This window comes from Bombus vosnesenskii, unplaced genomic scaffold (genome assembly GCF_011952255.1).
Source record: "Bombus vosnesenskii isolate JDL3184/JDL3185 unplaced genomic scaffold, Bvos_JDL3184-5_v1.1 scf7180000013305, whole genome shotgun sequence".
In the NCBI taxonomy this organism is placed as follows: domain Eukaryota; kingdom Metazoa; phylum Arthropoda; class Insecta; order Hymenoptera; family Apidae; genus Bombus; species Bombus vosnesenskii.
Window position 1 is genome coordinate 300,278 of NW_022882954.1, and position 26,171 is coordinate 326,448.

The window sequence follows — 26,171 nt, forward strand, 5'->3', positions numbered from 1 at the left end:
AGTATCGTAATGAATGAAAAACTGAAATAATACTTGAAATTAACACGTTCACTGCAACGATAAACCATCGATAATCCACAACGCTAAACATTTTGAAATTACTGAAATATTTTATAAATTTCATGAACGAACAAACGTTCAACAATAAGAATTGTTTGGATAACATTGTCAGAAAAATGTTCGATATTACCATATAGTATTTAGGCAAGAAATTAAATATTACGATGTAATATATTTTAATCTGTTGCGACTTCCAAGGTAAAATATATAAAATTCGCGCGATAGCCAACGTTTAAATAATAACAAACTTTCATCGAAGCATATTAACAGAAACGGCTCATAAATATATCGTCCTGTATTTACAGAATGTCTGAAAATGAAAAGAACATAATTCTACTACACACTCGCAACATAACGATATTTCTCACAAAACATATGCCCTGAGCGTATATTTTAAACTATTTTATGGTGCTGTTTTTTTTTCTTTTTTTCTTTTCTCTTTTTTTCTTTTCTCTTTTTTTTGCGTAAAACTCGCCTTTAAAACGAAATACGCTGTACAAACGCGGATTCAAGATTAAAACTAAAGCTACTGCCTGCTACATGATTTAGATAGGACCAGCCTGCAAGCGTGTGCTCGGCAAAAGATATTTGCCATCATAATACGTCAAAAGAGAGCGAGCAGAGGAAGCGATAGTTCAAGTCGGTGTCCTAAAAGCTGTAGCACGATATCAAGTTGAAATAAGAGGAACGACGACGAAGAAATGTAAATGTAAATATTAATACAGGGAGTCGGATACTGTATGGTGGCTAAGAGAGCCGAAGGGAGACTTCCTCCGGGAGTCTACCTTCCCTCGCCTGTTTCGTCCGTTCAAATATTTAATGGATTCGGCTACATCTACTCCTCGATTTTCTATATACAGTGGAGTAGCTGCGCTGTGTGTGGACGATGACTTCGCAGTTCAATTTATACGGCCATGTATTCGTGGGACGTGCAACCTTTTACAGGTGTTCGTTTGAACAATCGTTTTATCGTCAAAGGTTACCAATGAGGTTGTTCACTCGATTCACTGTCCATTGACGTACCGTGAGTCACAGAAATATTCATACTACACACATGTATCAATTTTAAGCTTCAAATTATCGTTGCTATTATTTCGAAACGTAAAAATTTATTGATACGAATGATGTAATTTATTTCTGTTGAAATAAAATTCAGTAGAACGATAGTCGCAATAGTCGCAATTCATCGTTAAGTATGGTCGGATCATAACGTATCCGTAACAGGTTAGATTACTTAAATGTAGGATATTTAGTTTCGCTTTGTATTCTGCCCGTACTTGTATATGGCTTTTATCGTTTGAGTATAGTATACGAAATAAAGTTAAGCGTTCTAACTGAAGCCTTTGCGATAATCTAGAATCCGATGATACTAGTCGAAGCTTAAATAAATGTTAACTATTACCGAAGAATTAAAGTTTCTCACGGGACGATTGGATTCTACAAGAGTAAAGTATTTACGCTGCAGTATAAAGCAGCTCTTCCTAAATTGAACTAGAAGAAAAGAAAAACAATCGTTACAGTTTACAATAAATACTTAGCAGCCTGAAATGCGGAAATTAAAGAATGTCTACAACGAATAAAGTGGATGGGTTTCTGAAGGAAAGCACTTCTTCCTATGGCGGAAGAGTTGTTTCTTCAGTTCAAAAAAGAAATAACGATAATAACGAATAACAGAGTAATTTGAAAATATTTGAATGATCACGACAGATTAAGCGAACATTTTGAAAGTTACAGTTTTCTATCTCATTAAGGGAATTCCATTGATAGTGATCGCATACTTTGATTCTTTAAAAAAGTGTGATACATCTCTGAACAATTTTACGAATATAGTCTTACGAATATAGTCTTATCAGATGCAGAGCCCTTGTTCGATACAAAACTATCTTCTATAATACTATGCGAACTATGCATACAACTTAGAAACCTTCTGCATTTTACGGCCTGATCTTTACCTTTGGATGGGCTGACACGAAAATGCAAAAATGGGATATAACATACATACGCGCATACAAATTCGAATATTCAACGATTGCAATAAATCGAATTTGATCGTAGGTCGAGTACAAAAAATGTCTTTAAAAAACACGATTCAGTGTAAAGCAACGTAATGATTTAACGGTTTTTTAACTTTTCTGTGTCTATCGTCGCACATTTACGTTACGATAGATAGGACAGTTTGACGCGCGAATTGAAATCGAAGCGAAGCCATAGAATCCGATAAGGAAAAAATAGATTGACCATTAATTAGTTGGCGATCGACACTGATCAACCTCTGGATGTGTTCCGCGAGATTTCACGCAGTTAATTAATTTCGCCTGTATAATTAAACTTCCGTCTCGCTGCACACGTGTTCCCCTCGGTTCGAATAAATAAGAAGACACCTGAATTCGAAAGCAATTTAACATTTCGCAATCGTCCGTGCGAAGAACGTCGTCATCACGTTCAAATAATAACGATAAAATTTCTGTAGTATGTTCGCTTTTTTGATAATACATTCGTAATACAAAGGGGTTAGAAACATTGCGCATACATAGAAGAAAATAGATAACGTGCCTGCGTCTTAATATATGGATCAAGTACACGGCAAGCAAAGAAATTTCTACCAGTCGTTTCTGCTATGATCAGTAGAATAACGAGAGTGAAGTAGCGATAGATGAAAAATCAGGATATTTTCCGCGGTTATATCCTGCTAGAGGATAAATTTCAGGTTCGAAGCTCGGCAGAATGAACAGAAAAGGGGGGAAAAAGCAAAGAGGATACTGAGACGCGCTTCGCAGGATTTGACGGAATTAATTAACCCCGTGGTATAATTAAAGTCCCGTTTCGTCGGCAGGGAACGTTGCTACACCATGAAAGTTAAACTGACGAAGATCAAATCGTGAATCCTAGTTGCAAACTGTGCATGGTGCCCGTGCAGTGGTACAGTGAGTGAGAAACAAGCAGAGAAAGAGCGAGAGAGAAAGTGAGGGAAGAGAAGATAGAGACGGTCGGATAAAGGGAAAGGATGGAAGAGAGGAAGACAGAAAAGGGAAACAGCAAAGGACAGAGGGAAGGTTGAGGAAGAAGGGGATTTAATGGCTATAGAGAGAGAAAAGATCTTTAATTAAATTCTACCATTCTACCATTTTCAAACTGCTATGCGTTTCTCATCGAAACGCCGATAGAAAATCGAAGATTCGATGAAAGCGTTGTGAGAAAAAACCCATTTCCCTGCCGATAGTTACGGACGTATCTAATTGAGAACAAAATGCGTCTCGTAATAACACTTTTGGCTCCAATTCAAAAATCTTATATCGTACCTAGATGATCCGATTACGATGTTTATTTTGTTCTTGTAATTCATCTGCCGTCAGCTTCTACCTCCGTCTTTACTTGCGAAATTTTCGCCCCAAGTCGCTTCGAGATCGTCGAGTGCGTTTTAATCTCAGCTTTTCAATTAAAAAATTAAACAAAAAGCGAGTCCTTCTGACTAAAACAAAATGTTGTATCATAAAATGCTGTATCATAGCCTAATTTCCCGCCAGAGATACATCAACTTTCTATTAACTAGGATCCGCTATAACTCGAAAACAAAACTAAGCAGGACATATGTCTATAGGAACTTTTTTTATTATTTAGATGTGCAGAGACCGTTGCCAAAACCGTTGCAGAGACCGTTGAGACAAACTGTATATGCTACATATTATAATTTTATTATTTATACTAAGAATATTATCTATGCGAAAGTTAATAAATGTATGTATGTATATCTTTATAGTACTTCTATATGTGTACTTTATCGACATTTATTTCATTGATGTTTTTCAACCGTTCAAAGCTTTCTTTTCAACCATTTTAAACGGAATAGTAGAAGAGACCTTAGTTTTACCCAGATAACCCGTTCTTTGTGTCTCCCCTACGCCATATATCAAAAACACAATTAAAACGCAGGCAATCGTACGTTCCCCTATTCGGATACTTTGGCGATTCTGATAGCGCATCACGGCCGGTTGGCCATCCAAACGTGTGATTTACACTTACCGCGATTTACAGGGCGTACGCGCGTCGTGTATTACCCAGTGATTCGTCGTTGGCCGTTTGCGTATTCGGCGTCGCACCCCTAAGCGGGCGCAGGCGCGAGTCTCGCGGCGCCTTCAATTTACCGAGCGACGTCCGTCAGTTGCGCTCCGACGCCGACGACGCTGTGATCGCTTCTCCTGTGCTTTGATACTTCTCCTTCGTGTCTCGTCGATCACGTAACCATGTGATCGTCGCTCTCCTCGATATTCATCCGACCATGGATGATCCATAATAATCGAGCGTAACGTCTCTTTGCTATATATAATACGTTTTAATGGCTTACGAAATCTAAAGTTTAGTAGCTTAGGAGAAATGCAATTTTAAAAATAAAATAGTTGTTCGTAAAAGAGTTTGAAAAACTTTCCAATCAAACACGTGGAAAGGTTACATCGAACGATGATTTTGTGCATTGAAAGAATATGGATGATGTTTGTCGTCGTTTGCGCAAAAGATGAACAGAACTTTTCCACGCTTGCTGTCACGTGTATAACGTGAAACGGAAATAAGAAACGGAATAAAAGTGGTACGTTTTGCGCGTATGATTACGTCGGTGCGTGATGTTATTATGTGAGACAATGCGGTGGGGTGATGGATCGTGTGATCTGTTGCGATGCAAGTTTTTCGTTCTTTTGGTTCTCGTTGGCTGCAGCGATGGATACTTGAACATTTTTATCAGCCAGGCTCAGGTTATGAAACTGTTGGGTAAGTAGCCACCTATTTTTAATTTACACAGTTCGTTGAAAAATCAGTTACTTTGAAAAGGCAAAGAAACAGAGGATAACAGGCTTCCTTTTATTTAAATTTCTCGTTGCAAATTTACTTCGAACGCTTGCTGTTGCTAATGCTCAATTTTATTCTATCTTGAAATGTTTCTTTTTCTTTTTTCTTCCCAATAAATATTTTTCTCTTTGTAGATATATATTATCGTGTATCGTTTCAAAGCTGAGAAGCTTCTTTTTCGCTCAAGATTTTAATTATTTAACATTTGGAATAAATCTTAACCGTCTTTAAACAAATATGTAAACAAATGTTCTTAAAACTTAAGATGTAAGCTATATGTCACAACTACGTGTTCACGAACTTTGTTATAATTTTCAATTGTCTTATCGCTACGTTAGCCGAAAACCTAGCAACGATACGTTTGAGTGGTACACGTTCAAACTGCATATTTTTCTTTAAATAGATAGTTTTGAAAATATAATTTAAAAAGTAGAGCCACTATTCTATATATCTATTTTTTTATATTACGTCCATTCTGGGCACTATTGTGCAAGAGCTAGATAAGAAACGAATAAAGAAATATGCACATAGAAATATGTTATGCTGTAAGCGGAGGGTGAAAAGTCCTCTCGAAAAGTTATTTTCTACAAATGTCCGGTCCTCTAATTAGAACTTTCAATTAAGACGAAAGCGAAACAGCGTGCCTGCTCGTTATGGGACGAATTTAAAAACACAAGAGGACTCGATGGTAGTTTGAAGAAATCTTGCGTTCGCGGCGGCCGTTAACGGATCTCGTTACAAGTGTAACGTTTTGTCATCGTCGAAAGCGAAAGAAAGAGCGGAATGGATGAGGAGATGAGCGTGACAAATTAAATGCAAGCATTCTATCGACGTAGCGGCGACCATATGGTCGAAAGAACCGCGAACTCTCAATTAACTTGCCATCGATGCTGCTTCGGCAAAATCTATAGAGATAAACTAAAACTACGTTCGCAATGGGTGTGCATCGTGAACTTTTAATTAGAATCGTTGCCCGACCGTTCGGTAACGAGTCACGACCGCGTATGATTATCGAATTAACGATAAGCTTGATGAACGATGCTGAATTTGGCAGTGCGCGAATTTAACATTGCCTTAATCGCATCGAATCCTCCTGGTCCGGCATTTTTAATGGAATGCCAAGCAGCGTCGGAAAAAATGTCATAAACTGGTTTACAATCGGGAGTGAAATAATCCTGTGTGAAAGACTGAATTGAAATTATGGGATTGGGTTCACCTTGCCGGGTTTTGTCGTATAACTGTATCTTTTTAAAGAATAGTTTAGCCTAGATTATAATACATCGATGTGAAACATGATGTCGTAATAATACTTTTGATATTTTCGCCGCAGATCTTAATTAAAATCGTGGAAAGTGAATACAAATACGGAAACCCAATTTTTAATTCTAACGGATCTAAGTAGGTTTCTATTCGATAAAAAACGGGTTTTCTGTTTTAAATCAATGTTATCGTTGTATCTAATACTTATATAGAAATATATATAATAATAAACACATTTTGACGATGTTCATTGCACGATTACTACTACGAAACTGAAATCAATGCAACTGTAGAAGAAGGAAATATATCGATCGAGTTATTTCTTACCTTGATCGGATACTTTAATTTCTATTTAAAACAAACTATATTTTTATTGCGTGAGAGACGACAAAGTAATTTGTTAAAGTTATTTCGCGATCCTATTTGTATGGAAAGAAAAATTTATTACGAGATAAATAATTTTCCGAAACTTAACTTTGTTCGTAACAAATCATCGTTACGTAACGTTTCATTGTGACGTTGTTTAAATTTCAAACATTAAATTGCATTTGAATTGGAAAATTTATCGTTTCCTTATTTTTCTGCGGCAGTTTGATTTACGACGCCGGTCGTAGAACATACGTTCCAGCCATTTTCCTTCAATTTAAGACCATTCCAAACCGCGTTTCCCACGCTTTCTTCGAAGTGCAGCTAAATCGCACTAGGAGTCGGCGAGCTGCGTGGAATACACGGTGGGATCTGCGGTAGGAGGCGTTCGTTTTTGATGGTCAGCTACGCACACACAGCAGAGACCTGTGTACCGTGCCGCACGTACTTAGTCTCTATTCCATTCGATATCACTTTACGGTTCCATGATTCATACGCCTCTATCTGGCTGAACGTAGCGAGCCTATGTACACACAGCTTGGACGCGTCACTTTTCTGCTAGCGGAAAAGAGGAAAAAGTGGAATAGCTGTATTTACGAGCGAGCAGCCGCTCGTGACTCTTCGAAAATCGAGCCAATCCCAGTGTCGCGTCGCTCAAAATGGCTCCATCGCTCATTTCTGGTGTCAATGGTCTTACGGTCGGATATCTGTGTGCTTCTCCACGGTTTTGCGTTAACACCGATACGTCGTTGTCCAACGGTTAATAGAGGCAGTAGGATGCAGATCGAAACGAGTGCTACGAATTTGAGCCTGCCTGACTGATATCGTTGAGCCATACTTCTTCTTCTTTCGTATTTAAGTTTTGAATTAAAAACGAAGATAACATCTCCATACTTCGCAAAGCACGTTGATAAAGATATTCTTTTTTATTTGATAACGTCGTTGTTCCCGAAATATAGTCGTTTTGCGCAAAGTTCGTATTACGTCGTCGAAAATCAAGAAAATAAGCGAGGCATGAGAAACTGTTGTTTCGTTCTTCCGTAGTTAGAAAATTTGTCGACCCTCGCCAAGTCTTTGTCTTCTCGAAACAATTTCCCTTGAAAGAAAAAAAGGAAAGTCACCTCTTACTCGAATCTACGACGTTGAACGTCTCAAGTTGTTCGAAGCTACGTTGGCATCGACCAAGGTATTCAGGTGTCGCAAATACTTGGCTCAAACTTATCAGTCGTCGGCTCGACGAAAGTACGCCCGCACCACAGCTCCTACGGAGCATAAAACCGTGGGCTGTCACCTTGAAAAATGTCTGATACGGGACGATGCAACTTTAAACCGTTAGTCTTCGTCGACTGGTTAGCCGTGGTGCAAGGATCTCGAAACATCGGCGAACGAAACGACGTGTAACCATGGTGCCGCTACGTCGTCGGAAAGAATGGTGGCTTTAGAGTCGATTTCTCAGCCAGCTAAGCACCCGTGGAACCTAACGGACGACGTAATCCTCGTCAGATCTTGGATCCTTCCGGCCCTCGTCCCCTCTTCCACTTGACCTCCGTAAACGTGCAAGCTGCGGAGAGAAGAAAGAGAAAGGGTTGATCGCGTCGTGCGAGTTGCGACCCACCGGGGGCGCGTTTAGTCGCCCGAGCTCTCGAAAGTCACTTAACTTAGATTGCACGAACGAAATGACTTTAGTTTCCCCGGAAAACTTCGTTTCGCTGGCGGAGCATTGCTCGAAAGCACCGAAAAAAGGAGGTAAAAGGGAAGACGAGCAAGAATGCACGGTGACAGAGAGCGAAAGGTAACCGGAGAGAGGGCGGCGAAGTAGTAGCATCGACGAACAAAGCGCGAGTGGAAGAGAGACAGACGTACGCAGACAGAAGATTCGCTCTAGCCTGAAGCAGACAGCCCTGCTCGAGCACGGAAATACAAGTACATCATTGGCTGACGCCTCTCATCGTGCGAACTCGGCACGTATTCCGGAGAAAGTTTCAAACATTTATACAGGCTACGCCTGCCGTTCGATGGAGGACTTGCAGCGTACTGTGGTTATACAGATGGAGCACAAGGACTATTGCGAAGCTAGTTAGAGAATCGAAAAAGTAAGTTTTCAACTGTGAAACGGGCACAAGCGTGGAAACGCCACCGAATTGGAAGTTACTCGCCGGATGTTCCGTGTTAAACGGATACCTTATTGCAAGTATTTCACAATTATTTTAAGGTGAACTTAACGAACTGAAACTGAACGAAATTTTAGGGTGAACTGAACTACGGCCATGAAACGAGACCTTTGCTACTTAAGAACGCGCAGATTCTACATCTTTTATATTATGCTCCTTAAATATTTTTAGGTAAAATTATATAATTATAAAATATTGCGGAAGCAGCGAAATATTTTTTAAATATTTTGAAACTCTTAATGCACAGATTTAATATAGAGATTTTGTTCATGGTCGAACCGACGCTTCGTGATAGCCTTCGTAATAACCTTCCAAATTACGCATGTTTTACGCATTTTTATTTGTAATTTATAACAATTTCTTATTTATTAACAAGATACCTAATGTTTTCTCGACAAGAAGTTTCTGGCGTCGTTACGAAAAAGAACGCACTGCCGTTTCCACGATTCGAAAATTATTCAAACTTTTCTCATCTAAACTACATTGTAATGAATGAAGTTGAAATCTATCAGTGCCAAACCCAGCGAGTACGGCGGACGGGAAATTATGTTCCCCTGCGATTCCAATATCTTTTTTGCATTGCTATCGCTGCATGTAGTACCATGTTATCACAGATATATGGATAGGAGGATATTTTTCCGATTCATTGGGAATACCTGCTTTATTTTTTGTCGATGCAGATGAAATTTGCATTTATCGCTACTTGAAACAAATAGACAACCTTTAAACGTGTGGCTTCCCAAATAATATAATAAAGCAATAACCTAGTAAATGAAATACTTTAGAATAATTGCTATAGAAATGTCTGAATAGCATTTTCAAATCCGTTTAGAGTTTTATGCTGCTTTCTTCTATTTATGCAATAACTTCTGCGATAATTTATAACTTATTATAACTAATAACTAGCCGCTATAAATACGTTAGTAGTGAATTACTTCGCACATATTCTATAACGTGCTTCTTAACATTAAATTTTTACGTGTTTTTTATAATATCGATCGATCGGATATCGTATCGTTGACCGATAACTACATTTCATTTTCGATGAATAATAATAATATGCCTTTACAAACTGAAATTGCATTTACATACATACATAATATGTCTTTATGTACATAGATTGTGTCATAAAATCTTTTCCATAATCGGTTAAAAATACGTATTTTAACGAAAATCTATTTGCCTGTTCTTTGTCAATTAGATACTTTTGGCAGAAATTTTCTTTCAGATGGTATTTCTAAAAGAAATTACACTATTTCAACATTTGTAATATTTGCAAAGAGAAATATTTTTTATCAACCTGATATAACGTATATAACACAAATTGATACAACATTATTATAAATGTTTATTTGAATTATCTTCGAAACGAATATGTGTGAGTAAGATCGGCGAGTAATTGGAATTTCTCAAGTATCCATTAACACGATCGCACGATTACTTTTTAATTAATCATAAAAACGAGTAATAACGCTTCTATCGAAAGAATTTCCTTTCTAAATTTTTAACGTATTAAACGTATGTACGTTCACACGCATGATCATACATACGTTTATTTATGCATTTAACAAATATTATTGCAAGAAAGTCATATCGTGTATTGATTAAATGTTCGACAATACACACATGCTCTTGAAATATCTTTTATGTTCGTAATTTCGTAAATATATATTACACATTAAAGTGTCGAACACTTTCGACGCATTTCATCGGTTACCGATCGAACAAATATTTTTCAGCGATTAATCGAAATTGGACAAAAGGGATTCCTACGTGTACGGTATATCCGGATGGCGCACGCGGTTGAACGTCCACCGTGAAGATAAGCTAGCGGCGAATAAAAAATATTGCGCGTAGAGAGGACGCAATAGCGAAATTTTATGGTCGCGTTTAAAATTCGTGGTCAAACAATTTTTAATTAAATCACCGACGTGGATTAAGCCGCCGCGAAGGTATATACCCGTTTATGCCGGGCAGAAATATTTTCCCAGACGGTAGAACCTCTGTGACGGTCGACTTGCGCGCGGCATTCAACCTTTTGGCAAATTATTCGCTGACTAAAGCTCGCTGCGCGTCCGGAGAAACAGCCGGTCGAACACTTTCAAATTACCGGGTCCTGGAATTGATTTTTAATTTGCTCCCAGACACGGCGGTGCGTGCAGCGCAATCGGTTTCAGTGTGTTTGCTTCGTCTGGACCGCGAAACAAACCGACCGACAAACAGTCGGCAGCGTGTTCATTCTCGTTGACTGTCGGGGCAAGCTCGTAAAACAACTCCCGTTGATATTTCGCTACGACCTCTGTCAGTGGAAACGACAAGGGGAAAATCACTTATTCCAGAAGAACGCGTTTGTTGGAAAATCGTGCGACAGTTCTTACTCTCTGAAAGTGTTCCGCAAACTCCTATACGCGAACATTGTTCGCGCAGACGCTTTTCCAAAGTCATTTTCCAATTTTAAATGTGTTTTTTTTTTATGGAAATTAAGGAAATCAATTTTCTTGTTTCATTATCTCAAATGTAACGTATAAATTAGTATTCTAGGGTTACTAACGACCGATTGACACAGATTTTTGTACCGATAATAATAAATTTATCGTGCGTATTTAATTATTGATTGTTGAAAGTAAAAGGAGAAGAAAAAGAAGAAGAAGAAGAAGAAGAAGAAGAAGAAGAAGAAGAAGAAGCCAGGGAAGCAGGAAAAAGTACATATTGTTCTGAAAAATAAGTTTATGTACGTGCTATTTCGTCTTGTTCCTTTCGTATGATTTTCTATTCATGTCACACGTCCGGTATGTAGTAACGTGTTTCAAAAAACGAAGTTAGTATTTCCAACGATACAATATTATTTTAAATTGAGAGTAAGAGAAATAAACACGATACCGTCTGACAATTAATATAATAAAGTTTTGCAATATCTTGTAAACGACGAGTTTGTTCGATTATTTTAATGTTTTTATTCGAGAACGCGTGACTCTATTTTAATGGTAAAACGTAAGTTGTTTTTTTTTTGTGTATCGTCTGATTTGGAACAAAACTGAACGGTCTGGAATCGTTCAATATTTTGGCCTTTCTTACTATCGAATATTATTAACTATGTGAGGCATACCGTGTCAATTTTATAATGAATTGACCAACTTTCTGTATAATGTACACGTAGTTTCGCTGCTATTCCAAACTCGGCAAGTTTAACCCCTTTGAACAGTAGACGGAACATTAAATGGAAAGCCACCTATGATGGATGTCGCTTTCTATACAAGTGACTGATTTATACAGTAGTGGTCAAGAAATCCGTTTAATTAAAGTAAACGTAAAACACAAAGAACGTTTTCCTCAAAGATCCAACTTTTACCTTTTCGGTTGTTCATACGGTTGTAAATCATCTACGCGTAACTTACACTTGTCACTTTTGGTATCGGAAGATTTAAACAACTTACAAAATCTTCGTACCATGCGGAAACTGTGACTAACATTGAACGAAAAATTGAATGGAAGCCCTTTCTTCTGCGTATTTGTGATTGAAGCAAAGCTCGATGAAAACTTGTATAAAAATGTACAGAAAATTAGTATAAAAAAAAAAGAATGGAAGAACGAATAAATCCACATCTTTTATTAACGCTGGCCATGCGGAAAACGCAAAGTCCATATGAAATATGCGGCTCGATGCCAAGGGATTAAAAATTCAATCGTAAAACACGATGGAAATTAATACAACGTTTTATTTTCCGATATTTCATTTGTTTATGTTAAACGTATTTAAAGGGATAAATGATAAAAAAGTTCGTTATAGCAAAAGTTTGTCAAATCGTTTGCTCGTGTGGCCGATTTTGAATTTCTCAGACTCAAGCGTTAAACTATTTCATCTAGTATTTTGAGTACAAGTATGTGGAAAAATGCTCAAAGTATTCCGATTGATAGTTCCGTATAAAGTTGTTGAGGTTTGATATTCGCAACGTTCAATGCAACAAAATCTCGAGCTGTTCGTCGTTCCCAAAATTTTTGTCCCGAGTTTATGTGCCGAACAATTCTTTGAAATCCAGTAACTTGATTTTCACTCGCTAAAATCATTTTTACGATTTTCACGACCTTTGCCTAACTTTACCTAAATTCAGGATAAAGAGAATATATATGGACGTTTGACTGACATTTGTTCCGTATTTACTACGACAATTGAGAATCGACTAAGAATAAACTACTAATGTTTCTATATCGCATATATCTGTGCCATGTTTGGTCGCATGGTTTTTACGTAGAAGCGACCAACGATAGACGATATACTCGATTCCAGGAGCAATTACCTTTTTGCGTCGCCTTCGCGGTGTCTTCCCAATGTCCATTTCGTTCGCCGTGATCGAGATAAATGTCGATCGATGGAGTTTGAGAGAAGGACTGAACGTCAGGTTGTCCGTACCTATCGTTCTTGAACGATACTGGACGAACGATAGACTTAGGAATTCGATTCTCAATCGACGACGTGAATGTGTCGAAGGGATGATTAATCATTCGGTGTGTTGAAAAAATATTGGTAAAAAGAGTTCCTCGTCGGTGGATGAGCGGGTGCGGGGAGGTGAATAGAAGCGCGACGTTTCGGCCCTATCAATTTCCACAAGTACACAGGGCTGCAAGGAACGTTAGCCAAATTGCAGCAGTTTGCCGACGGGTAGATCCGGCCAGACGATAACGTAAACCGCCATGGTTTATGGCTGAGCGATCTGCCGTGTCTCGTGTTTGTGCACACGCACGGTTGAATGCGTACGAATACGCGTTTGTACCTGTAGATTCACATATTCCGTCGATATGTGCATAAATACAGGACATACGTAGACGCAAGTGCAAATACATTATGTATTGATACAGCCGCTGGCTCGGTGGAGCCGCGCGATTGATACGCGTACACACGGGATACGTTGTCGTCTTAAATAAGCTACGAGGAATCTGGAGGTAAAGATTTACGGTTTACCCCGAGCACTGCGGTCGACTAAGAATTATCGTTACTAAGTATATCGTACATTGGCACTTTGTTTTCGTATTATCGTACACTGTACGTAGTATAATAAACGAAAATATTTAACTACCTATTTATATGGATATTATATTACGCGTTTACGATAGTTGGTAATTGAGTGAAAATAAAGCAAAGAACGTGTAATTTCCTCACTTCCGATAATTCGTTTCGGTTATCGGACAACTACTTGGGATAAATAATTTAATCCTATTAAGTTCAATCATATTAATGTAGTTATTTATTACCGTTATTCAATCACAATTATATCGGATTTAATCTACGATATTGTCACGTTTACATGCATTTGGAATAATTCACGTAATAATATCAGATTTCTAATTAATTGTCTGTCGTAAAGTGCCATTCCATTAAACATAATATGTACAATTAAGTACGTGTATTCTCCGACAGTTTCAGCATAAAAATGGAATCTTTGTCGGAGAAGATAAAATTTCATAGAGTCTGTGTTAATAGTAGGTTCCCATATTATTATTGCTTATTACGTTAAGGGTCCGTTCAATTTACGTCGAATTACGTATAAAATTTTATATCGAATAGTTTATTGTAATTATAGCTTATGTTTTTTTAACGGAGCACAGAAACAGCGTTGGTATTTAAGCCGTTAAAGGAATAATAAAGATTCAAAGTATTCAGAATGAATGACACGAAATAACCGATTTCCGGTAATTCATTGTGAACGATGCACGAATATAGGAGAAAAAATTACGGGTACCGAGAGTGTTCGTTTATTCTTGCGGTGAAATAATTGATCGATAATACAGCTTATCGACGGTGTTCGATGGAATTTGTCGAAAGTTAGATTCAGCTTGATACAATTTCAAAACGTAAATAGCTTAAATTGTACGTTAATTATAATTAATTATTTAAGAACATAAGTATCAATTGAAAGGTACCTGACTTGGAACGTAAAATATCTTACAAGTCATTTATTTCTGCTTTACTCGTTTGATATTTTTACTTAACCTACGTTACCCAATTTACGTTGATATTGTATTCGTATTTGCACGTTTGAAAGTACTACATGGCATCTAATACTATCGTTACATCGCGAACCCACTACTCTATATAAAGAAATAGTTATGTATCGGGATACGTAGACTGCAAATATTGAACAGCTGCTCACAGCGGTCACCAGATGCTGCAAGTAAGTATCGACGACCAAGATACCGTTAAGTAGTCATCGAAGCGTTCGAGTTTCCCCGATGCAGATAGATAGAGGCAAGGTTACACTAATTATCCGATTCCTTTAGTACGTTCGTTTAGTTTGGAAATTACTTAACCAGTAAAACGCAATAGTTAATCTCCATCTATTAAATGTTGTGTATCCGATAGAATCAGTTTGTGCGTTTCGTTACGTAACACATTTCCAGACAGTCAATTTTCATTCCAACTATTCTATCATCATACGCTACCATCTTCGTCCATCCGTTGGTATTCTATTATAAAGCACATTTTAGAAGAATATAGATTTAGAAAAATATCGTACTCTATGCGTTAAAATATTAGATTTGTATGGCCATAAATATTGATATTTTCTTACATCGCCTGTTCAAAAAATAACAACGTACGAGATTTGCGTACTAATTTCTCAAAGGAATACGAATATCGTGAGTTTTTACAGTTGAGACCATACATTCCAAAACGTGATAAATTCACCATCTATAAAAAATATTAATTTTTTGTAACCTTTTTAAATTCTCCGTCAATCTTGAAAGTTCTTTTTGCGAGAATTACCTATCATCTATCTACATGTATATATACAGTTTTACTTTGTTTATATTTAGAACATTGTCAATATTTTGATTAAAAGAATCGTAGAATCACAAACTTGGGCGTCTACTTTGGGGGATATTTAATGGGGATCTAATTTTTATAAATTCTTTAGACGAATCGCTTAAACGATAAGAAATAACGTTTACTACGTTCATTCGTTGTACCAAATACCATTTTCGTATAAAGTTATCATTTGTAGCTTCTTTCGTATATTTCTGTAATTCCTATATCGAGTTTTCGAAGCATAGGTACTCGATGATTTTGGATCGGTCGATGATAAATACTTGTTCGTACTTTAAGACATTGCAAACTATAATGGTATTTCATTGTTACGAGTCTATGGCTGCGTAATTAGATCAAAGCGCCTATGCATCTCGATTATAATCCTACTCGATTTAATAAAAAGAAAAAAGAAAAAAAAAAAACAAAATGTCTCGGGAAAGTGCATACAGAGACAATGTGAATTTGTTATTCATTGAAAATTTTGAAAGGTTTGATATTTTTATTTCTCAAAATTAACGCTTGTGATTGTTAGAAGATCAGCGTGTAAATCTATCGTAGTATGTATATTAGTTATTGGCAGATCGGTATCCTTCGCTATCGTCGGGAAGTGTCTTAAGAACGAGATTTTTGTTTCGTCTTAACAATTTTTTTTATTTTTCTACTGAAAATGTTGTACAGATAATTTACACTCGTAGTATCAAAAAGTAGTTTCTTTGACATCGCTAGCATCGATTGTAAAACTTCAAATCGTTAACTCGAATCTCCAACTTTGATTCGTCCCTTTTGAGATTTATACGCGAACTCCACATTGACAAGCATTGTTATGATTTTGCAGGCGGTAGAGAAGCCGAGAAACATAAATAATTCGTAGAAAGAAGAAAATATTTTGCAACGATGTACCGATTCTACCGGCGAGCGTTATTTCACTATTGTCTTACACCGTGGGACGCGGAATGGCAAGAATTAATTTGACAGCGCAACGTCGTTCTTTATCTCGTCGTTCTTCAACGAATTTCATCGCGTGATGTACTCGCGCCGTAAATAACGCGATAGAACGCGCATAGCTTGGTCGAAACTTGGTTCGTTTTCTCCATTGGTCCGCAAGACCGAAGAAAACGGCGTACAAAACCGAATAATGAAAAAAGAAAGTTGAAATTGTGCCGATATGAATGGAAGGACAGGCGGATGTGCAGGTATATAATGGCTGACAAGGAGGCTGGATTTCACGAAATATACGGTGATCGATGGGCAACGAACGTGACGAAGCTTCCTCCGCGCTGTCCACTTGACGCTGAATGCAGTGGTTGCGCGTGTAAGAGGATGCGTCGCGATTAATACGTCGACCGGCAAGTATGCAGGTGATTTGCAATCCAATCGACGAACGTCGACCATCGGCCGCCATCGGGCTGGTTTACATGGGAAATTTATATACGGACAAACACGAACGCGTTGGCGATACACGAGCTTCCATATCCGTGATTCCGTACATATTTACACGTGTCTCGCATCGACGAGCGCGCGTGATTTACGCAAACACTCGCGAGAACGGAAGACGCGTCAAAATTTATTCTCCCCTCGGATCATCGATCCGTCGATGAAACGAGTTAAGCCTCGCGATCGCCTATTTGCACGGCAAATTAATATATGTTCATCAGCCATTTCTCTGTTTGTCGGGACAATTTCGTTGCCCGGAGTACGGACGGGTTATGTTTGTGAAGTGCAGTCGTTTCACCTCGCTACCAATCCTGCCCACCGCCACGCCGCACCGCACCGCGCGGTGCCATCCAGTTCCGCGCCGTTTCGGGAATATCGCGCGGAGATGCGCGAACACGAGAATAATATAAATCTCGGCGAATATAAACTATATCGATGTCGACACGAGCAAACACGAAAATTATCCAAGTTATTTTAATCGTTCGAAATTTTATTCTCCCTCGAAGCATGTAGATATATCGGGGAATTCACGGTGGACGCGTCTAGCCGACGCGTTTGTGTGGAAAAATACGATTTATCTGATTCGCAGAGGCATTCCAATCCAGCTAACTGTTCGCATTACTCTCGAGTAGTTGCATCGTTCCCGTTCGAATACATTAGGAACAGGAGGATCAATAAACCCCCTAATGGCGAGGAAAATGGTATTAGGGATTTTCCTTTAATCCGCAAGCCTGACCTCGTCGCTGCTAAAATGTCTAGCTAACAGCGCATAGTTTTCTCCTAATAGTCTGAAATACTTTCCTTAATTGTTTCATCTGATACCGTTAATTTCGCAAATTGTATCAATTATAATTATAATTGTACATAGCTTTCGCTACACTTTTCCTACGCATACCCGATTATATCTTTCCTGAAAGACCAAGTTTGATTTCAAACGTTCAACATTAATATCCTGCTGTAATACATATTATTCGCAATCGAATAACACGAAGCTTACTCGGCATTTTTAGGACCATCGATCGAACCGAGGTGCCGTCGGTTTTCATGTGACATATGGTACGTGCCAAATGCATGGTGCACGAATAACGTGTCCACAGTGGTTTAGCACGTTTGCACATAAATATGTAGGTATGTGCGTATTAGCGATATAGTAGTGAGAAAATAAAAGGAAAAGGCAGGCAGATTTAGATAAATTTAAGCGTGTAGTGAAAAGGATTATGAAAATTGCTATCACGGAGTGCTCTAGTATCTTAGAACGATACGTCGATACAAGCTTGTCAAACTTGTACTTGTACTTGTAAACTTGTCAACCGATCATCGTGAAAATTTCAAATCTAGGAAGATGCTTTTAATATCGTCGTTTGTCTCCCATGTATCTGCATATTTTCCGTTTAATCCTACAACTTTTTCCCATCTATCTCTAATTAACTGATTAACCGATTAATCCGATTAATTATCGAACTAACTAATCGCCGCAGCTTTGGCAATTAAGTTCTTCGATGTTTAGATTCAATTTAACCTGTTTGACGCGTTTCTCGCGTTTGTAAGCATTCGGCCATTTAATTACAGTTGATAATTTACTTTGAGAAATTTACTTCGATATCGCATGAACTGTTTATTTCTACGGTATCGTAAGATGTATTATGCGGATCATAAGTATTAGACCACCTATTCGCTATACTTATCGGAGACCTAACAAATTTTACTTTATTTGGTAATATGTACCTTACGTTATTGGACAAATACGATGCAAATGAAAATGACGGCCATATAATAAAACAACTAGAAAATGAAAGCAGTGGAAAGCATCGAATTTATACTAAATATCAGAAGATGTGCTTATATCTTTATACTTATTGTCGGCAGTATATATTGTCGGCCAATTTTATGTGCAAAATAACGATAATAGCGCTGCGTGAGATAGTATTAACAAGGCGATAGGGAACCACCGATATTGCATCGATACGACGTGTGCTAATATCGATACGTGTATCGTTAAGTATATGTATGTACATATTGCAATTATGATTGGATATCCTTTGTGTATCTAATACAGATTGGCTACAATATAGCACATTTGTGCAACGTGGCTTTGTACGAGTGTACGAAGTACACGCGTGTCTGAAACGTCTTGAATAGGATTTGCAGTTAGGATTGAAATCTATTTCCATGACATAGATAGAACTTCTCCTATTTGTATACGATACGTACACGTATACATGTACGGCATAGATTTACCTATTTCGGATATAATAATTTTCATATAGCAGAGAAACGTTTACGTTGTTTTATTCGATTAAAATCAAAAGAAACTTGGTAACGAATCCGCGATATAGAATACTTATAATAGAGATATCCATGTCGTATGTAAGGTACAATTTTATAACCTATTTTCCCTAAGTATCCTATGATATTTATGTAAGGATTTATGTGTATGCTTACGTATTAACTTACTCGTTTACTTTTATACTGTACTGTTCTCTGTCATTGCACCATTACATTGTCACGAAACGATTCAGAATATTCGTACAGGTTGTTAATTTTATTAAAGTTACCAAAATGAAAGAAAATTTGAAATCATTGTGTCGCAAACTACCCCAAGCTTACTCCAAGAACCCTTTTGTACGATAAAAACGAAATAAAAAATGTATAAAAACGAAGCTTTCCCGGTATTAAAAATTCTCCAAACTATTCAGTCGAGAGAAGAGAGTAATATCCGCGCACAGCATAAAATATTTTCCGTTATTCATCGATCTCTGTAATAATAACGGGAGGAAACTGTAAATGCTTCTCGTGCCAGTCGTAAACGGAGGAGTCGTAAGTAAAAAATACCGGTTAAAAAAAGGATGCGTTGTGCCGAGCAAATAGCGTTCGTTCGCATTCACGACGTTTCGACGCGCGCAATTTTTAGCCGGAACATTTTTTCACGCAACGTTACGTTTGCTCGGTCGCGTACGTGAAGTATTTCAACGTGCACGATGCAAACTAGCGCGCCTATACAAATGGAGCGACGAAGTACTCTCGTTGGTAAAATATTAGACTTGCCGCGCTCGCAAAGTGGTCGAGCTATAATGCTCGTACAAACAACGACGGTGGGCCTGGAGGATAATGACGATGACAGGGAAATGTCGCGTTTCGAAAAAGAACCGTGCGTTCCCTGCGACGAATGGAAATCAGAATGCGTAGAAAATCGTCGGATGGCCATGCGGCGTGCGCCTGCACATATTGCAAAACGGTCGTACCTGTCGAACTCTATCATCGCATAAAATCGGCCTGCAGGCGTAATACCCGTTCCGCTGCGTCCAATGGAAATTGCTCGTGATCCTCCGACACTTTTTATGTTTCCACCCCTCTGCACTCGCTCGCTCGTTCGTTCTGGCTTTTTTCTTCACTGCCGTTGTCTTTTTCTGTCGTTTCGCCAGAATCTTCCCTCTAATACCATGTACTTTATCGTTTTCAGTCGAGCTACTACCGATGTAGCTGGTCCACTAAAAAATTCATTAGGTGGATAACGCGCCCGTTTTACTTCTTATTTCACTCGTAGCGCGGGTGATTCTCGTAGAACAAATGAACTTTTCATAGTCCCTTAAATTGCATCGTTCAACGATGCCGTCATTTGTTAAAAAATAATTCTGCTTTTTATAAACAAAGTATATCGTCGTCTTTGAAACGATACCAGTCGTTTGACCTTTTGACTCTGTAATAAAACGATCAAGAATTAGATTAGAATGTAGAATTTTGAAAATAATTACCTCTTTACCCACCCGTTTGCTCTACATTTTTCATATCAGATACAAATAATACGTACATAACGATTGCGTCATTTAATGGCTCGTTCGAGTATATCTCAGCGTATACCGCTAAAGAGTTAACCGTTCTCTATCGATAACTGTCTATTATTCTCTTTATATCTGACGCATATTGATTCTCTAATTATACATATTACTGTATCGGCGCAATATCATTGGATTTCGAATCGTTGTAGCTGACTAGTTTCTAACATCGAAATCCGCATGCGGTATTTCTAATGCAGTTTTATACAGACAGTAGGTGCGGCGGTGTCGACCAAGGGTACAAAAATATTATTTCACTAACATTAACGTAGTTTTTGTTAAGCTAGAGTACGAAGGAAATGCGGTAGCGAACGAGCACTTCGTCATTGTATACGTGACTGTTTTTTGAGTTATATCGGAAACAAAATAACAAGTGACACGTTGTATTAAAAATCAAATTTCTCATACATATCACACGTAAACGAGTTATTAATACAAATTTCCTTATTATTATTATTATTATTTATAATATTATTTATAACGCAACGTTATAAATTTTGATATTTTGGTCTCTTGTTAATAACATTTTTGGTAGAATTTTGCGGTATAATTGCATTAAAAGAGATTGAAAATTTATTACAGTTTCTCTGGTAGGTACCTAATAAATACTGTCATTAGTTGTGCGAAGCAACGATGCGATGAATATACGCGTTGATACACCATACCATGTCGAATGCAATTTAAAACGAACGGCGCGGGTGTTAATTATAATTTCTGGCAACTCGATGACTTTCTATAAATCGCCAGTTTGAAACAGGCCTCTGCAGCGCATTTTTGCTGATCGAAAATGCATCGTGGAAAAGCTCGACACGTCTGGGAAAATAAATAATTGAGCGCTTCGAATGAATATTCAATAGGCGGCGACTCGTATTTACCGTTTATTGCTGATACGCAGATCGTCCACGATATCGATTTTCTGTACTGGTTACGATAATCGATAATCCGTAGGTGGCTACTACGAGATATTAGAAATTTTATTTATTAGAAGTTAACATTAGGCTTACGAATCTTCGTTACGTACATAGGTAGTGGGCGATACTCTCACGAAAGTCGGAAATCGTATGCGGCGAAGGTATTGGCGCGTGGATTGGGCAGATGTATCAATAAGCGAGCAGGGTGTTGCCGTGCGTAAATCCGGCGTCAAGAGTCAGAGATACGGAATAGAAGGGAATCGTCGAGAGAATCGTAGAAGTGGTAGGTGCATTGCATCGCCGGCTGCAGTTGGCAGGATAACGGCAGGATAGGAAGAGGGGAAGGAAAGCGAGAAGTTCTTGACGTCTGCGCGAGGATCCTTTCGACGCAAATCCAATTCGACAAGCCTCGTACGTAACCTGCAACGCGTCGTCAAGGAAATAAATCCAGTGACGAGTGTCTAAAGCAGAATTCCGCTTAGAACAGCCGGCAACTTGCCGAGACTTATGAGAAAGCATCTATCGTCATTAATGCAGAAAGCACAAAGGAAGGGAAACGTTCGATTTGCTGCCATGGAGAAATTGACGAAAGTTTATTCTCCACTTGGTTATGTCTGAGATTTGTAGCTATTGTTAGAGTTGTCTACGAGGGGATACCGTGCAAGCCACGTTCCGAGGCTGAATCAAGTTGAACAACATATTCGAAACGAATGATCTTAAATTTGTTAAGGGGAGAGTAACGATTGAATTTGCGATAAAATATCAGAGGCATCGAGAGCGAAGGTGAATTGACCGAATAATTCGTGAATAGCGAATATGCGGAAAGCATAAAAAACGTAGCTGGAAAACTTGCGAGTATCTACCTACATACCTCTATAGAGGATAATTTTAGCAACTAGGTCAGACTATATAAAGTTTTGTACTTTTGATCGAGTTCTGCTACGTTATGACATAAGGCGTATCCGCGCACTTACAAAGCACGATTAAAATCATATGACTTCCTTTACGTAAATTTATTCTTCCGATTGTGTTCTAAATGGAACGTACAAAACGATATGTATCTTTTCTACCGTTTCAAAATTAGGTTCCCTAGTTCGACGTGATTTCCTAAGTACGCATTATAAAATAAATATTTTATCGAATTTTAAATCACGTAAAACTGTACGATCGATTTATGATGAAACGTTGGTTTAAAGTGCATGACCACCTATGGTAAATTTGTCATAAGATGTTCCAAAATGTAAATTCTGCGGTAATATCCAACGTATATCTAATTATACCGTTACATAACGTGTATGGTAACTTATTTCCATTGTTCCTACAATTATGTAAGTAAGTTGTAAATTATGTAAGCGTGTTTCTATTAAAAATAATGTTACTTTGCGTTCGAAGTTAGCTTAAATAGCGGGAAAACCGTACTACTTACGGGATGCCTCGAAAAACTTAAAAGTATAAATTTTTATACCCGGATAAATGTTCTTTCTTCATTTCGCAAGTAGATAATCTCTTTTTTATCTAACCACTTTTTTAAACCATCCTATATAGCAGAAAGAGAAATAATATTTCGATTGACAGAATTAGCGGCAACGAAAATGCCGCTCAATTCCGTTTCTGTCGACAATTTAACTTTCTCGGTAGACGAAAGTTCTGATTTCGTTGTTTCCTCCGCGTCCCTTCGATTCAGGCGAAAAGAAATTGTTCCGGCAGTATTCGTCAATTAAAAATTCCGACTGACTGCCGAGCTTCCCTAATTATCGCCGGTGCCACGAACGGTATGATGGGTTCCTCGATCAGCGACGGTTAATTAAGAAACCGTGGTAATCATCGACGAGTTTCGAGAACGAAGCGAACAGTCTGAAGAAGGAAGCTTTTGTGCGGACGCTTACCGCTGCCTCGTTGTTTTTTTATCCATCAACTTTCTTTGTACCATTTTCCCGTTTTCCTTTTACTTTCTTTTTCCACGTGAATCGGTAAGAGTAGAAAGGTAAAAGAAGAAGCAAAGATGGTTTCGCTAAATCCGTTCTCTGTCTGTTGCCTATTGACGGCTATTTCCTCCAGCTAAATTGATAATTGTTCTCGCTTCTTCCCTCGTACTTCACCCTCGCACTTTATTTGTTTGGTTTAGCAACGCGCATCCTTTCGTACGTTATTTCGCGCTAGCCAAGGATGATATCTTGTTTCGTTTCTAATATCGTTCTATCTGAACAAAGAATGATAGAAATATCGGAACATCGTGGAGGTTATTGAGTTTTGGGTGGGATATATCTGCAATGGACGCGTTCACCAAGTATCGTCGTTTAACCCTGCTACGTCTTTCAAGTAACGAAATATTTTGTAAAATAACGAAATGTAAAATAAAAAAATTGACCTGTAAATAATTCTGTCGCGAATTATAAATGTTTGTGATTTACTTTATATGTTGTTACTTCTTACACGTTAATTACGCGATCGTTATCGAAACTTATAAAATTTAGTTTAAAGTGTAAGCTGTAAAACATTGCAACATGAAAGAGAACCGCGCGTTTGCTGACATTCGGTCCAGTCAGTTGAATATTACGCGATCTTTCTTTCTTTCTTCCTTTCTTTGCGTAGTATGGAAAAATTGCAAACACCAACCAAACTTTTACGCCGTCTTGTACAACCGCATGCGATTTTTTAACGCTCGAAGCGACGTAGTGAGGCACATTTGAATTAAAATTTCCTTAAAATTTAAAAATTCCTCGTCGTTTTGCATTCGATGCTACTGTCGAGGAAAGCGTAAAACTGTCGAACAAAAGAATTGCGAGAAAAAGGTTGATACGATCTCGTTTCTAGTTTCGTTCCTCGCGAGAGCTTTAATAGACCGTGAATACGCGCGAGTGGAAGATTTTAATACGCGAATGGATCAGCTCGTGGAATCGACGTATCATCGCGTTGCAGGAAAATCCGAACGAATCACGGGCGACGATAATTGTCGCTAATTACGCTTCGTGTGTCACTTTTAAGCCGGCCGAGGACCACAATCGTGTTTTTCCTCTCCTTCGAATAACGAGGCTCGTTAACGCGCTCCTTCTAACCAGCCATCGGAGTTTCTGTTCATCCGGTCGTGCTTGGATCGATCTAGCATCGGTGTCGTCGTGTTGATTGTGTTTCACGACTTGCACTTACCGAAACCACTCGTGTCTGGCCGGTGTTCGTTGGAAGAGCAATCGAATCGGTCGTCGAACGTTGTTTCTAAAGAGACGTTTAAACGAATTTCACTGTTTTCTTCGTTTCTCGTCGACGCGACGGTTCGACATAGTTATTTGAACAGGACAGCAGAGACCGGTTTAATGAATGTTTTCGTTGATGCTTGGGTACGTTGTGTAGCTGACTCTTGAAAGCCAGCTACGTACGCTCCACGAGAATGAAGAAGAAGTGGTAACGATCAGAATTGCTGGTTGAGCATTTGATCGAAGGCTTTTTTATGCATTTGCTGTGTCTCGATTTTATACCGCTCCGACAGTCTCTCGACGTGCTTTTACACAGAATTAAATTAGAGAATTTTCTACAAAATTTCCGCTTGAAATTACAAATTGGTCAAATTATTTTACAAGGGATAACTGTTCCATTTGTTCTCCAATATTAACGCGATAAAGCACTCGAGCGTTTGATCGACTCGCTGATTTTTAAAACAGAAAGAACGCACTGCGGCGAACTTTCACCTATGAACGTGCAACGTGATTTTCTTCGTCGATAGCCTTTAAAAGTAGAATACGCGTGCTGGATCGTGGTAAGTGAGAACGAACTTATTATTATAATCTTATCTTGCTACATTTTATGTGCGTAGTTTCCACAGGGTAAAGAAATTGTTACCGATACTTGCTTTCTGGTCATTTATTTCTTCGTATTCGTAAGTTGTTTCGTATTCGAATTATTTATTAACGGAGAAAACATATCTGTTGAAACCATTATTTCTAGAATAATACGAAACATCTCATTATGAGAAAACTGATTCATCCTATATGTACTAGATACTTCATTAAAAATCCAATAATGCTAGAAATACGCGATCCCTTTTAATTAAAGGTAATCTGTAAGCACAGTGATAATATTCTGTATAACGAAGAGAATATATATCCGACGAGAATATATGCATCTACATATTGAACGAAATCTGCCATATACTCGGTCGTCCTGCGCTGTATTTGAAGTCGTATATCGTCAAAAATAGGATATCTTTTTGCGATAAGCGCTAATTATAAAATTTAAGCAGAGATTTACAGGTATTCACGTATAGTACGGTAGTTAGATTTCGAAGTGCAGAACCAGTACAAAAACTGGAGTTTGATCCCGAAAATTAATAAAAGTGTATTATTCGTACTTCATAACTAAAAGAAATATGGCTACTAAAATAATCGATAATTAATCAAAGGTATTACATGTTAATATCACGTAATGTTTTCTCTTCGTCGTTGCTAAACGCTATTACACGAGGTCGTTTTGTTCCCAGCAAAATATATCCTCGTCTTTCTACTAT

The 26,171-nt window shown here is 38.1% G+C and overlaps 1 protein-coding gene across 2 annotated transcripts in view; it reads left to right on the plus strand.

Annotated features, from left to right (window-relative positions):
* The first annotated feature begins 4,483 nt into the window (after positions 1 to 4,483).
* The window catches only part of LOC117234634 (tyrosine-protein kinase Drl), a 99,958-nt gene continuing 78,270 nt past the window's right edge, over positions 4,484 to 26,171 (plus strand). The window contains exon 1 of one of the 2 annotated variants that reach the window (XM_033496028.1): positions 4,484 to 4,821. In XM_033496028.1, coding sequence (XP_033351919.1) covers positions 4,677 to 4,821 — 145 coding nt within the window. In that variant the 5' untranslated portion in view covers positions 4,484 to 4,676. The remainder of the gene's footprint in view (positions 4,822 to 26,171) is intronic. The other variant, XM_033496029.1, reaches the window with a different exon arrangement.